Source organism: Cupressus sempervirens, chromosome 11, assembly GCF_028749045.1.
Source record: "Cupressus sempervirens isolate cs-2001-9-10 chromosome 11, ASM2874904v1, whole genome shotgun sequence".
NCBI lineage: Eukaryota > Viridiplantae > Streptophyta > Pinopsida > Cupressales > Cupressaceae > Cupressus > Cupressus sempervirens.
In genome coordinates this window covers 265,943,138-265,959,614 of record NC_143128.1, presented here as the reverse complement: position 1 = coordinate 265,959,614, position 16,477 = coordinate 265,943,138, and the positions used below count along the sequence as shown (strand labels likewise).

General features: G+C 32.1%; 1 protein-coding gene across 1 annotated transcript; it reads right to left on the bottom strand.

Moving 5' to 3' along the window:
* Positions 1 to 915: 915 nt before the first annotated feature.
* LOC149529152 (zinc finger protein WIP6-like) lies at positions 916 to 2,319 on the bottom strand. The gene is made up of 2 exons (XM_089810482.1): positions 1,603 to 2,319; positions 916 to 1,486 (listed from the first exon to the last, which is right to left on the bottom strand). The coding sequence occupies exons 1-2, from the start codon at positions 2,182 to 2,184 to the stop codon at positions 1,046 to 1,048; spliced, it is 1,023 nt and encodes a 340-aa protein (XP_089666608.1). The 5' UTR covers positions 2,185 to 2,319; the 3' UTR covers positions 916 to 1,045.
* Between the last annotated feature and the right edge of the window lie 14,158 nt (positions 2,320 to 16,477).

Sequence of the window (16,477 nt, the reverse complement as noted above, 5' to 3'; positions counted from 1 at the left end):
AATAAAATAAAATCTATATTATCATTTTAAATAAATTTGAAACATATTTTGATTGTTTCAAATCTGTCTGCACTTCTCACTTGAAATTCCATAACAGCCATCGATGACTGTGAAATTGAAAACATTGTTAAAACTAATGAATTTGGAAAACCAAAAAATGTACGTACTAAACGTTATGAACACTGAAATTTTGCTTTTACGCGCAGGCTGTTCTTGATTTAAATGAGTTAATCTCTGCCGTATCTCAGTTCTTCAAAATTTTGCAGCAAAAGTGGTATAAAAGTATATAAATAGCAGTTTGGAATTTTTAGATTTGATCGTGTAAGTCAGTTTCTCATTATATTATATGATATATTTTAATGAGACTACTTTGAAATAACGAAGATCAGTAGAACTTGTATAAAAGTAGAATATTGAAATTTTTAGATCATATTCAATGATCCCGGATAAAAAGAATCGGACATAATTTTTTTAAAGAAGTATTAAATTAGCTTTAAGATAACGAAGATCTGTTTACCTATGGAAACTTCATTTACTTTTCTTTCTGCTAGAATTAACTAAAATCCATTGTATTCACAATGTATTGAGTCGTAATGGCGGAACCCTGGTTTTTAAAAGATCTATTTTTTTTTCTGAGGTTAACCGTTAAACTCGCTTTTGAGCATAAAAGCAAATACAATGTTATACTTATGATGAAACCGTATGCTTTGTGAACAGAATTTCGTTTACTGCCCAGTAAAAGAAACGAGACAAAAACCGTATACACATTTTCTCAACAAACAACAATGGCGTGCATTATTGCCTGTACTACGATACGGCCCCTCAACAAGCAATAATTGCAAATTCCACGATTCCATCTTCAGAAAGCCGATTCAAACAGAAGCCGTAAAAAGAGAAAAGAGTACCCATGAGAAAGAAGAGATAAGCCAGGCGTCTCTGTATTAAAAACCAAAACTGAAAATGGAAGCTTTAACATTGCCTCAAAACCTCGAAATTTACAGATAATTTGCAGCGGAGTTATGAACAGAAAAAGAAAATGAAGGGACTACGGAGAAGCACTGGAAGAATCATCGGAAGGCGAAGCGGCGGCATCGTTAGTGCAGTACTGCATCTCATGAGGCGCATGGGCGTTCCCGAAAGCGCGAATGTGATCTTTGAGGGATCGTTTGTGCTTGAAATCCGAGCCACAGATGCAAAGCCAGAGCTTTCCGCAATTCTTCTCGTGTGTTCTCCAGTCCCCTCGAACGGCAAAGGCTTTGCCGCATTTGCCACAGGAGAAGGCCTTCATCATGGTGCCGTGTTTGCGCTTGTAATGAGTCTGGAGCGTGCGGAAGTCCTTGAGGGGTTTCGAACGCGGGTGGCTGATGTTGTTCCTGCAACCTTCAGCCGGGCAGTAACACGGGAGTCTCAGAATGGCAGAAGGGTTTGTTCCTCGTAGAGACTCCGGGCCCTTTCTGTACTGCGATCCGTGCCCCCACATGTGCATCTGAAACGGATCAAAATTCAGTTTTTTCATTTTCTGGATGAGTTGTGAAACCGTAAACAAACCCGCCATGAAAATAACAAAGAAGGTTTTTTTTTTCATTTTTTTCGGTTTTATACCTGCATGTTGTTGTAGCGGTTGAACGTCTTGTTGCAGACGACGCACGAGAACTGCGTCGGCCCCACCAGAATTTGCGCCGGCGTGGGGATCCAGTAGTCCACTCCTCCTCCTCCTCCGCCGCCCCCCTCCTCCGCCACCGTTACTCTCGAATGCTCTTCGCCCGGCGGCTGAAAATGCACATCCGGCGACTGGAAGTGCACATCTGGCTGGTTTTTGTGCACATCCGGCGGGTGGAAGTGCACATTGGGCCGGGTATTGTGCACATCCGGCGGGTGAAAGTGCACATCTGCCCGGTTTCTGTGGGAGTGCTTGGGGCGCCTCTCGCCGGGGGGTCTGAGGCTGAGAATGGGCTCGTCGTCGTCGTCGTCTTCTTCTTCGTCATCGTCATATTGGCTGTGAGGAGGAGGTGGGCAGGAGGAGGTTGGAGTGAGAGAGTTTTGGGGCATGAAAGGAATGGCGGTGGGTAACTGTAAGTGGGAGAGAAGGGAATCCATCAGGCCGAGCCTCCGGTCGAAGGAGTGGTGTAAAGGATCGGAGATTATCATCTGTATCTGTGTGGGGAAATGGGTGTCTGGGAACATAGAAGAGATTGATGATGTTGAAGGGAATGGGGGTGAGAAGGGAGAGAAGGAGATTGATGATGTTGAAGTGAGAAAAGCAATGGGCAAAGGAGAATGATGCTGTTGAGGAAAATGGGGTTAGATGATTGTTGTTGTTGAGGTGGGGAAAGGGAGGAGTTTTTAAAGCGGGGAAGGGAAGAGAGGGTGGACTCGAGAAGCGTGTAAATGGGAAAAACGAGTCAGTCACTTGTCACTGCGACTGCACGGTCTCCGCTGGCCTTTTTAATCACAACTCCGACCGAGGGTGTGTCTGGCTTGGTCGATTAAGTCTATTTATCTTTAATGAACCGCGCTCCGCGGGCATCATTTGCCGACTGCGTATTTGTGTAGGGATATTCTGTTCCCACACTGGACGGTCTCTATTTGAATTTATTTGTTATTAAATATTAGCACTTGCACCAGAAAGAGGTGCAAGGGTATACCGATAGGTTTTACTAGAAAAGAAAAAATTAAAGAGATGTAAAATTAATGAAAAGATTTCAAATTGATAACATATAATCAATTTTTTATATAGAATAGTGGCATATACACATCACTAATCTTTTTAGAGGTTCAAACATTGTACAACATCCCAATTCAAGAGTTGATTTGAATAGTGCATTTTTTGAACTATAAATACACTTAAATGAAACATTTGCAATATCATGCAATTAGTCATGTGAGGGTTTTTTCTTTCCAAATTCATTGAATATAATTGCACAATTCCTCACTTGTAGCCACTCCATCTCGTACGGACTCTTTGGCTTGACACTTTTTCTCATCAATTCCTAACTTAATAAGAATTATACGAACCTCAATCAATTCCATTTTCATCTTGTATCCAACATAATATTGTATAAAATAGTTTAGGATTAGAGATTCCATGTGGCATGAAGATTTGTCGATTCATAAAAATAACATACCTTTGTCATCCCCTTTGAATTTCAATGAAAAATTCACTTACAATGATTTATAATACTAGATTTCGTTTCTACCACCAACTGAATTATGTAGATGGAAATGAATTCTCCTTATGATTGTTTGATTAGAATGATTACATTAAAATTGTAAAGTATAAAGTCATAGACACATTATGCAAACTTGTGTTTAGTGGAACCTAAGCGAGAGGGTGATCATGCTTGATTAAAAAATATTATCTATGATAGGACAACTTCATGTTTATGCATTAGTCACAAGATAGGAAAATGACTTTCACAATGGATAATGTATGCATGGAATAAAATTTCAAATCGGCATCCAACATCATTCAACCATGTCAAATGGTTGAAGAACATTATTTTGACCAATGTATTAAAAATAAAACGTTAAACAATTTATTTAAATGCCCACATATCCAGAGTTATGCAACAATTTGTTAAACTATTTCGTTTATAAACAAGAGACACAATGCAACAAAGTTCCTGGCTGAAGCAAGCATATTTAAAAGTAGAAATGAAGATAAAAAGGGTAGGGAATCAATAAAATAAATAGTTGTGGAGAGAAGTGGGAAGAAAAATAATGAATGACATAGGGGATCAAGAATCTTCAGATAAGATATGAATACAATGAAGAAGATAAATATAGAGATGAATACAAACACCTAAACATAAGAGTATGAGAGATAGGTAAATTGTAAAATTTTAGGAGTGTTGGTTTTCCATTGGTAGCTTGATCTTGTAGCATTCTAACCTATTAGTTGACAAAGTTTGAAAATGCCAAGACATTTGTACATGCACATTGAAACAATGTGCATGATGCAAAGCCACTTTTCACAATGCATGTTGACAAAAGACGTCATGAATATTTCATTTATTTCATTAATCCTTTTTTTACATAATTTATTTATATATTTTTCTACTTTTTTCTTTTTTCCTAATGGAATTGGGATGTTGGAAATGATCTTGGTGTGCAACAAATGTGTAAAAAATGGGTGAAAAGTCAATAAAGCAAAAAAATGGTCTTTTTCACATGCATTTGTGTAGTAAATGAGGATGAGATTAATTGATAGTTCATTGAGAAAAGGATTTTGTTTGTTACCAAATGTTCTAATGGACAAGTGATAGCTTCAAAGGAAATATGCATCAATTTTCATGAACGTTTGAAATAAAACCTTTGAATTGTCATCAACATGCTTGTTTTATGTCTGCAATGGAGAAAGGGATAAATAAGGAGAGAAGGGGTAGAGAAGAGTGGGCGTGGGTGAGGGGAGGGTGTGGGGCGAGGTCCATTAGAGGGAGTGAGAAAGACAGAGAGAAGGGGAGACATGTCTAAAGATAAAGAAGAGAGGAAGTTAAAAGTAGATGGGAAGATAGTAGAAGATTGATAAAGAAGAAGAGATAAAGAGACATTAAACATTATATATATATATATATATATATATATATATAAACATGTAAAAAGTAATTTTTATATTTATGAATGAAATATATATATATATATATATATATATATATATATATATATATCAACCATTATAATAATAACAAATGTAAACAATGTAAAGATAATCTAATGTCAATATGTACATCCCAGATAGAGTAGAGTGTATGTATTCCACGTTTTGTTAACATAGCTATGGAAAATGTGTTTCACCACACAAATACACATATAGTTGACCCACTTTATGATTGGCATTGGTGCATTTTAATTATATAAATCTAATGGACAAGTGATAGCTTCAAAGGAAATATGCATCAATTTTCATGAATGTTTGAAATAAAACCTTTGAATTGTCACCAACATGCTTGTTTTATGTCTACAATGGATAAAGGGATAAATAAGGAGAGAAGGGGTAGAGAAGAGTGGGGGTGGGTGAGCGGAGGGTGTGGGGCGAGGTTCATTACAGGGAGTGAGAAAGACAAAGAGAAGGGGAGACATGTCTAGAGATAAAGAAGAGAGGAAGTTAAAAGTAGATGGGAAGATAGAGACATTAAACATTTTATATATATATATATATATATATATATATATATATATATATATATATATATCTATGTATGTATGTATGTATATGTATATGTATATGTATATGTATATGTATACATATATACATATATATGTATATACATGTATATATATATGTATATACATGTGTATATATGTATATACATGTGTGTATATATATATATATATATATATATATGTATATACATATATACACATGTATATACATATATATATACATGTATATACATATATACACATGTATATACATATATACACATGTATATACATATATACACATGTATATACATATATACACATGTATATACATATATACACATGTATATACATATATATATACATGTATATACATATATATATACATGTATATACATATATATATACATGTATATACATATATATATACATGTATATACATATATATATATATATATATATGTGTGTGTGTGTGTGTGTGTGTGTGTGTAAAAAGTAATTTTTATATTTATGAATGAAAAATATATATATTTATATCAAACATTATAATAATAACAAATGTAAACAATGTAAAGATAATCTAATGTCAATATATACATCCCAAATAGAGTAGAGTGCATGTCTTCCAAGTTTTGTTAACACAGCTATGGAAAATGTGTTGTACCAAAAATACACATAAAGTTGACCCACTTTATGATTGGCACTGGCGCATTTTAATTATATAAAAATTTGCACCTTCTAAATAATATTATATTAACATTTTTATATTTAGAATACTATATTCAAAATAAATCTAGTGATGAAAAATAATTATTATTACATAAAGTAAATTTAATTAAAATGTTAACATTCAAAAAGTACATTTGAGAGTTTCAAGTGATAGTTTCCTACTCAAGATAATTTTTTACACAATTTTATTCAAAAAGATATTCATAAGCTATTACAGACTGTGTAGAACTTAAAAACCCAAATGCTGAAATTTCTTAGCATCCAAATAGGTATATCATTTGGCAAACTAGCATGGACAATTTTGATGAGATGGATAGTCTTGTCAAGGACCATCCTCATTTAGTATTGACCGCATGAGTAATTGAATTTCTTAATAGAATTCAGAATTATGTACGTTATACAATTAGAGCTTCTGTGGTATAACATTAATTATATATTTTTCAATACTAATGCTAATCAGTTTGATGACTATTTTCCAAGTTTATTATATGTATGTGTAAAGTCAATAAATACCAACTGAAACATACCAATGTAGAAATAAGAAAACCACTAGATCACTTATTAGCGGCTCCAAATTCAACTTGATTTTCTAGCATCTTCTCGTAGGGCATTTTAATGTCAGTTGACTTTGTAGTCATGTACAAAACAAGCTTTGCTATCTAATCCAAAACCACCACAGTTTCTAGCGGTCTATTGACTTCTGGCTTCAAATGGAATGTAAAATGCATGCCGTCAACTTCAACTTTCTGCACTTGATTATTGCTAATCCTACTCAAAAATTTGCTAAAAGGAACACTAACATGGCTAGTCAAAACCTTGGAGTCCGATCTCAACAACAAAAAACCAAGATGCAAAACAACACCCAATTGCAAACACATCATTCCAATTTCCTGCACCTGACTTCATAAGGTTTCCTTCTAATTCCACTTGTAGTTTCTCCACCATCATCCTCTGCTTTTCTTTTCTAGAGAGGATGAGCTACCAATACCACTAGTTTCATTAATACCACTATCGGCGTCACTCAAAGTAGTTTTCAAGTTTCGTGGTAGGTTATTAGCTTCGCTGCTTTATTTGCAGGTGTAAGACAAATTCTGACAAATTTCTGCCAGTGTGAGACAAATTTTGGTTGGAGTGAACTCCAATGGGAAAGCCTATCAGCTAATTAAATTAAAATTGTAAGTTGACTATTTTTATAAATTTTAAATAATTAGTACAAGGCTGCATGGCCATTTCGCTTGTAAGGTGGAGATGTGGTTGTGGTCAGTTCAATTTTTTAATTTTTTAATGTTTCTTTTTTAAGTGATAATTGTATTTTCTCTTTGATGAAGAGTATTATAATGAGGTGATAAGGATGAGAAGTCATTGTGTTAAGTGAATTTTTTTGTTGAAGGTTCAAGCTTATGACTTTGTCTCTTTGGCTAAATGTTGGTAAACATATTTTTCTTTTGATTTAACTCTTAAATGCCCAAATTTGTGAACAAAATCTAGTTATAACAATTGGAAAGTTATTTTGAAATGACTAACTTTCCTCTGAATTCTTAGGTACAGCTCCCTATGAATGATATGTAATGAATTTGTTTATTTCTTAATCTAAAATGGGCTATGTTCTTAACTCAAGAATAGGAGAGATAAACCAAGCTAGGCCTAAACAGGAACTAACTTAGGTAAGAGTTGGTGCTTTAAAATTGATTAAGTCTATGAATTCACTCATCTTATGAACCCACAAGGCTTAACGATTTAGTAATGCTTGCTAACTAAAACTAAACTGATATCAGCAAGAAACTAACTACAAAGAAAGAAAGACTAACTTGATAGAAAACACAAAAGGGATTTCTCTTGAACCTAAGATAACAATATTATTACCCTCAATTCACTGCTTCAAAATTGGGGAGTGAAACTCTTTTCATTCCTTGATTTAACTCACACAAAAGAGAAAACTTAAAATTAACACAAATAGAATGGAATAGACAATAATTGACACAAAATACCATTCAATTGTCTCTGCAACATTGAGTATTTTACACCAAAAATTATTCAACCTTTTATTAATCTTTCATTCTTGTACATATAGGATTCTGAGATGACCAGTACAAAGGAATTTAATCGGTTCATCTCTTCAAAAATGACAAATGGAAAGGAGCCAATTTGTCCATTACAATCATTACATCAAACTATGAAAGGGGCGGAATATGAATCACTTCACCTTCTTTCCATTTTTTGATTTTGCGACTGCATGATCTCATCACCAACTTTGACCAAGGGTGTGTCTGGCTTGGTCGATTAAGTCTATTTATCTTTAATGGACCACACTCCACGAACATCATTTGTCGACTGTGTATTTGTGTAGGGATATTCTGTTCCCACATTAGACGGTCTTTGTTTGTATTTATTTGTTATTAAATATTAAATTATATAAATTTCAAATAATTAATAAATTATGATATACAGTCATTTTGTTGATTGCATAGCCATTTCGCTTCTAAGGTGGACATGTGGTTGCAGTCAATTCAATTTTTCAATGTTTATTTTTTTAAGTGATAATTGTATTTTCTCATTGATGAAGAGTATTGTAATGAGGTGATAAGGATGAGAAGTGGTTGTGTTGAAGTGAATTTCAATTTTTTGATGTTTTTTTTAAAATGATAATTATATTTTCTCATTGATGAAGAGTATTGTAATGACGTGGTAAGGATGAGAAGTGGTTGTGTTGAAGTGAATTTTTTTTTGTTATTTTTGTTCAAGGTTTAGTCTTACGACTTTGTCTCTTTGGCTAAGAAGCAAGGATAAAGGGGTATCTATTCCACCAATTTCGTCCAAGGAACTTCATCCCTTTTTGGTGTCAAGCTCTTGCACTCAACAAGACTTGATCCTTGGTGGGCACTTTGTGAGCCATTCAACTTCGCTAGTAGACCAAGGACCCTTTGACTTAGACTCAATTTTTTGATAAATGATTTTTGGGTAGATTGAATTTTTATAATAATTATGGATTTCTTATGAATCATCTTGTAATGGGGTTGTAACGATGAGATGTGGTGAGGTCAAGTTTGAGTTTTTGATGATTCAGTTTTGAGTAGATGAGTTTTTGTGATATTTATTCTATTTTCTTGGACAATATTGTATTATAGGGATAAGGATGAGATATATTTTCACGAGGTTCAATTTTTTGATAATTCATTTTTTAGTAGATTGGAATTTTCTAACAATTATGGTATTATCTAATGGACAGTCCTGTAATGAGGTGATAAGGATGAGATGTAGTTAGGTCAAGTTCAATTTTCTGATGATTCACTTTAGGTATATTAGATATTCGTAACAATTGTTGTGTTATCTAATGGATGGTTATGTAATGTGGCGATAAGGATGGAGTGTGGTTACGTTAGGTTCAATTTTTTGATAATTTATTTTTTTCTAGATTGAATTTTTGCAATTATTAGTGTTATGTGATGGAAGGTCTTGTAATGGAGTGATAACGATGAGATGTGGTTAGGTCAGGTTCAAATTTTTGGTGATTTGTTTTGGTGTAGATTAGATTTTTGTAATATTAGGGTACTTGCAATTAGGTCGAGTTCAATTTGTCAATAATTTATCTTTAGATAAATGTTGTATTTTTATAATAATTATCCTACTTGTAATGTGATTGGGATAGGTTCAATTTTTTAATAATTTGTCTTCAGGTATATTAGGCTAAAATAATCTAAAATAAATTCTTTTATAATATTATAATCCACCATGCACTCTAATGTATCTAGCCTTACAATGGAATAATCATATGATCTATATGGTTGGGTCAAGGTCAATTCCTAAATGATTCATCTTTAGATAAATTGGATTTCTGTGATAAACGTTGTACTAAAATTTATCTAATAAATAAAATTGTGATGAAATGATCAGATGGCATGTGATTGGATCTAGTTCAATTTTTTCATGATTCATCTTTTGATAAATTAGGTTTCTTTAATAATCACCATAGTTAAGTTAATCTAAAATATATTCTTTTTTTGATATTATAGTCTACCATATATTATCTAATGAATAGCCTTCTAGTGGACTAATAAGATGAGATACAATAAGTTCAAGTTTAATTTGTTATAAATTCATCTTTTGATAAATTAGAATGTTCTAATGATCATTGTATTTAAATTTCTCTAATGAACTTGATTTCCAAAAGGAATGATCAATTGAGATGTAATTGGATCAAGTCCATTTTCTCAATAATTAATCCCTTGGTAAATTCATTTCTTTATAATCATCATAGTTAGGATGTATGCCTTCTAATGGAGTGATAAGATGAGGATGCAATTCTAGTTCATGTTCAATTTCTCAATAATTGATGTTTCAATAAAATTGGTTTTCTTAATAACCATTTTAGTTAAATTTCTCTTAAGGATGATTATTCATTAGAAAAATATGAGATGTAATTGGGCCAGGTTTGAATTTAAGCAATAATTTATCCTTTGATAGATTGAGTTTCTCCAATAATCATAATGTAATTTTTTCCAACAGACAATCTTCTAGTGAAATGATTAGATGAAATGTGATTGGACTAGGTTCAATTTCTCTATACTTTATCTTTCAATATTTGGGTTTCTCTAATAATAATTGTATTGAAGCCAATCAAATATATATTCTTTGATAACACTATAATCTACCCTATATTCTGTAATGAATGACCTCTAGTGAAATGACCGGATGAGATGCCATTCCATCATATGGAATTTCTAGATATTTCATTTTTTGATAAATTTGGCTCGACGAATAATCATCACAACAAAATTTCTCTAATGAATGGCCTTCCAACAAAATGGTCAAATGAGATGTGATTGGAAAAAGTTCAATTTCTTAATAATTCATCCTTTAATGAATTGGGTTTCTCTAGTAATCATCGTAGTCATATAAATCAATATATTACAATCCACTCTTCAATCTATAATCAATAACCTTCTAATGGGATGATTAGATGAGACATGATTGGGTCAAGTTCAATGTTTCGATAATTCATCTTTTAGATAAATCAGATTTCTCTAATAATTGCTACAATTAAGTGAATCAGATATATGCATTTTCTCATTATACTGTATTGTCTCAAGGACAATCATTTAACTGAAATGATTTTACGCAAAAGATTCATCTTATATTAAATTTGATTTTCCTAATAACTATCATAATTAAACTAGTCAAATATGTATTCTCTCACAACATTTAAACGTACCTTATATTCTCTAATGAATGACCTCTCATCAAATGAAATGCAATTGAGCCAAGTTCAATTTCCGTATAATTCAACTTTTGGTAAATTGTATTTCACTAATTACCAAATATCCATACTATTTTGTGATATTAAAGTCTATCTTCGACCATAATCTATAATTTAAAAAAAACAATGGATGTGGGAAGTGTGGAATGAATGTGAGGGTATGGATTGAGTGGTGGTGATGGGAATAGCCGACAAGGGAGAGGCAAGGCAGAGTGGCGCCCCACGGCGTCAATTCAGCTGCATCGCCAAAACCATTGACTGCCATTCCCAAAAGGGGCCACACCAAAATGATGCATGTTTGTACTCCAAAACACTTTTCACGTCTTACGCTGCTCCACCTATGAAAATCCTTTGGCTTTTCAAAGTGTTTACTAAATTTCCGGCTTCTTCAAATTGAAACATCTTGTCGGCCATGTATGATGTAGCAATACATACCTAGCTCTTTTAGGACTTCTTGCAAAAGACAAGGTCTCATGGAATTATTAGTTTTAACTAGACTTATATGTCTCATTCTATTTTCATATTTTCCCAAAAAAAAATCATTAAAAGATTGTCGTTCAATTGTTTCTAGATTGAGGCATTATTCAATATTTAATGATGTCATAGATTTTTGAAGTTCACACATGCAATAACCTATAGCACTTGCACCCTAAATTCATCCCAAGAAATATACCTAAAGAAATATACCTAATATACCTGATATTAGGTATATAATAAATACCAAGGAAGCTATTTGGCAGTGAAACACTTCTTACATTGACCTTGAAACTCAGAGTGTCTTGAACAAATTTCTGAGATCTTTATAACAGTTAAAGAAAATTAATTGAAATAAATATAAATAGAATGGATATCATAACATATTTGATTTGTATGGGGAAAACACTTTTGGAGAAAAATACTGCACTCCAAAAGTCACCCAATATATTATACAAAAATCAACAATAGATTCTAATATACTTGCAAAGAAAGCTTCTCACAAAAGTATTGCCAACAAAGATCTAGAGACAACTCAACGACCATCAAAAGTGCAATTTTATTATTGCAGGAGTGAGACACCATTTTTCTAATCACTGACATCATCAAACACATCATGTATATCTTAATCTTTTTTACTAGAATGCTCTCATAGATACATCCTACTGATCAAATCATATAACTTGTCCTCAATAACTCCTTGATGATTTTGAGTGGATGAGTACTTATATTAAAATATAACAAACAATAATATATGACAACAAAATATGTGCTAGGATATCTCACAAATACTTTTGAAATGGCTAAAAATATATCTGTTTGAATTTGAATTTTTAAAAATTATGGACCATATATATTACTATAGAAGTGACCCAGGTCAACTCTACACTTTCAAATCCAATCTAGAGTCTCAAATAATGGATATAGACATCAAGAATGAATATTAATGGGGTTGACATGTTTGATTTTATGACCTTAATTCTACACACTAATACATCATGTAATCTAATTATTACATTACCATACTCATATTGAAGTGGATAAAATATGAAGGGACATAAGAAACAAAGTTTATCATTATAAAATTTAATTTTGGGTTATGAGCAATTGAGCATCAAAGTATGTAGCATCATAAATTACATTTGCATTTAATTTCATGCTCACCTAGGCATCACTCTAGAGTTCCTGGCCTCAAATTCTAGATCATGCTTGATTCTACTCGCACTGATTCAAAATTCAACTTCTCCTCTATCTTCTAGTTTCTAGATCCCTCACTCTCTTGTCATTGGGAAGATAAGGTGTCTTGAGGAAATCTTGTCCCAAAATAGGGTCACTTGGGATGACCAAGGTTTCTTAAGGCCTTTTACTAATAATCAAGGCCAAATTCAAATGGTCTAACAACTAGTTTCTTGAAAATTTCTTGTTTTCTTATATAGAAAACCCATTGTTGGCCACTTTAAAATTACAAACCCACAATGCTTAGGGAGAGACCTATAAAATAAAACTTACCCCCTTCATTTGAATTCATGTCATCTATATCATTCAAGAGCTCAAGATCTCAAGCATCCTAACAACATATGATCATACATCATCAAACACACCGAACAAAATGATTAAATTTCAAATCTATAATGTTTTCCATAACATCCATGCTCAAATCTTCATGAAGTCAATTATATAAAGTAAAAATCACATCTTCATGAGAATTTTGATACAAAGAAGACTTATGGAGGTATAAACATTCAATTATTAGATCTAGCCTCTACTGCATAACAATACTCTTTTCATTTCCATTTCAAACTATTTCACTTTAAAGGTTAATTCCTAGACTAGGTTTGACCTACATGAACCCCCATCAACCCAACATTTTCCTTCTCACATACAAGTGTTGACTATAGAGATACAAATTAGGTCAAGCATAAGAAGACTTTTAGATACCTGTTTTGTAGATCCCAAAAAGCCGGGACAAGATTTCCCTACTCATTGTTATCCCTAAGATTTGAATACTACTATATTTTATCTCTTAGATCTACTTTGGTTACTTTCATATCTATTTTTTGTGCTATTTTACATGATAAATAGTCTCAATTTACCCTATTTGACCCTCACTTCCATATTTCTATTTCATAGTTGCATTATCATTTTCAAGTCCATTGAGGGACTAGTGAATCCATTTTGTACCCAATACCTTGAGCGAATTGGATTACTACTCTCTCAATGCAATAAAAGTGAAATATGAGTTTGCATGTACATAAGCTAGTGAACCCTATTTCTCACCATTTTAAAAGACATTTTTAATAAATATAAGATCAAAGAGTTATTCTTGGAAGGAAAATATTAGCCATTCAATATTTGATAGTGAAACCCACTTTTAAGAGGACACATCAATCATATTTACCATTATAAAAAAGAAATTGGGCTTATATACAATGTAAGTATGAAAGTGCAATGTTCGATGAATGTAATCATATAATTGTTTCTAAGGGTGATGAATTTAGCCACCTAATGTTTGATAATGAATAAAACTTTTAGGAGGATACATCTACAATTATTAACATCATAAGTTTAACTATGGGCTATAAGTAATGTAAGCATAATGAGATAATGTTATAAAATATAATCATTTAATTATGTTTAAGTGTTGCAAATTTAGGCACCCAATATTTGATAGTAAAAAACACATTTAAGAAAACACGTCATGACATTTTTTAAAGGGCGCATCAACATGTTCCCTTATTAAATGTGTTAATAGTTATAATTTATTAAGGCTTGATTGCATAATCTATAATTAATTTTCTTTAATATATTTTACTTATCACACAATGAAGGGTGACTAATTCAATCAACCAACATATAATATCTAGTGAGAATTTCTTTTAATGGGATAATTTTTTATTTGAGAAGGATATGAGTTCACTTTTTTCTTAAATTTATTATTATTTATTAATATTTAGCTACACAAGTTGGATTAAAATTTCATTACCTCATATAATTACTAAAAATAATACATATTACCTTTTATTTTTAGAAGTTTATCATTGGATAATTTTAATATTTTTTATCAATACTAATGCATTTAACGATTTAATATAATATAAGTTTTTTTGAGTGTGTAGAGTTTTAGATCAATTATGGATTGACTTTTTTTTGTAATTTATAGGTATTGGGAGAATGAATAAGCTAATATATCAATGGTTAAGAGCTAAAGGCTAAGAGATAGATATTCCATCAAAACCATCACATGTGTAATCTAGAACTCATACCTTATTTGTTTCACCTTCAAGAGTTTGAACCTTGGTGGATCGCTTAACCAAAGAGCATATCATTGGCCTCATAAATTGAGCTAAAACTCTTTGGAATCTACATAATTATTGAATGAAATTCATTTACCCATAATTTATGATTAATATTTGACACGAGTGTAATTCTTGTGAGCAATATCTGGCACAACTCTAATAGCTCTTTGGTTGAGGTTGAAGGACTACAAGATGTGTATCTCACAATTTTTTTTAGTTTACAATCATTGTGCCACATTATATTTATTTCACCTTCATGAGTTTTCACCTTGACAGATGACTTGATTAAGGAACATGTCATTGCCTTCACTAGGAACTAGTATATCTTGGTTTTGTGATTTCAATTGAACATTTGAAGATGGATCCTATAAAGGTAAAATCTATAATGGAATGGCCTACACCTACAAATGTTGGAGACATTTGATCATTTCATGGATTCATAAGTTTTTACCAGAAAGTTTATAAGAAAATTTCAAGTCAATATGTAATGCTATGATAGAGACTATGAGAGGATGTAAGAATGATTTCAAGTGGACACAAGGAGAAAATAGGAGTCTTAAAACATAAAAATAAAAGGTTTTGGAATTGCCTGCATTGACTTTTCTTGATTTCACAAAGTTTTTCAAGTAGATTATGATGCTAGTGGGAATGTAATTGAAGCTATTTTGAGTCAAAAAGGAAGACTTGTAGCTTTCTTTAGTGAGGAATTGAATGATGCTAGAAAGAAATACTTAGTTTATGATCAATAATTCTATGCTATTCTTCAATCTTTGAAGAAATGGAGACATTATTTGATGCCTAAGGAATTTGTCTTATATACAAATCACCAGGCCTTGCAGTACATTGGGAGTTAGAACAAACTAAATTAGAGACATATTAAGTGGGTAGAATATTTGTAGAATTTCAATTTTGTGTTCAAATAGAGAAGTGGACTATAAAAGAAAGTTGATACTTTGAGTAGAAGAAGGGTTTTTCTTACATAAATGAAGGTTGACGTGCTTAGTTTTGATGATTTAAAGACTTTTTATGAAACTGGCATTGATTTTGCAGAACCTTGGAAAGCTTGTAAGTATCATTTGATAGCTAAACAAAATAAATGGATTGACTATTTTATTCAAGATGACATTTTGTTTAAAGGAATTCAACTTTTCATACCTAGAGGATCTATGAGTAGTAACATCATTAAAGAGAAGCATAGTGGTGGATTTGTTGGACATTTTGGAATTAATGAGACATTGAAGTTGATTGTTGAAAGATAGTATTGGTCATAGATGTATAAGGATATTGCTAAATTTGTGAGTAGTTGTGGAGTTTGTCAAGTAGAAAAAGGAACTAGTTAGAATTTGGGTTTGTATTCACCTTTGCCTACTCCTTGCAGACCTTGGGAAGACATAAGCATGAATTTTGTACTTGGATTTCCTAGAACTCATAGAGGTTTTGATTCTATCTTTGCAGTAGTCGACAAATTTCCTAAAATGACACATTTCATACCTTGCAAGAAAACATCTAATGCAATACATATTATAGAACTATTTTTCAAGGAGGTAGTTAGTCTTCATGAATTGTCAAAGATAATTATTTT

What these genes read in the sequence shown, in the direction of transcription:
- LOC149529152 (XM_089810482.1), bottom strand. Translation starts at nt 2,184, where the DNA reads ATGTTCCCAGACACCCATTTCCCCACACAGATACAGATGATAATCTCC. An exon ending in ACCGCTACAACAACATGCAG is followed by an intron (nt 1,487 to 1,602) that starts GTATAAAACCGA and finishes GATCCGTTTCAG; the next exon opens with ATGCACATGTGGGGGCACGG.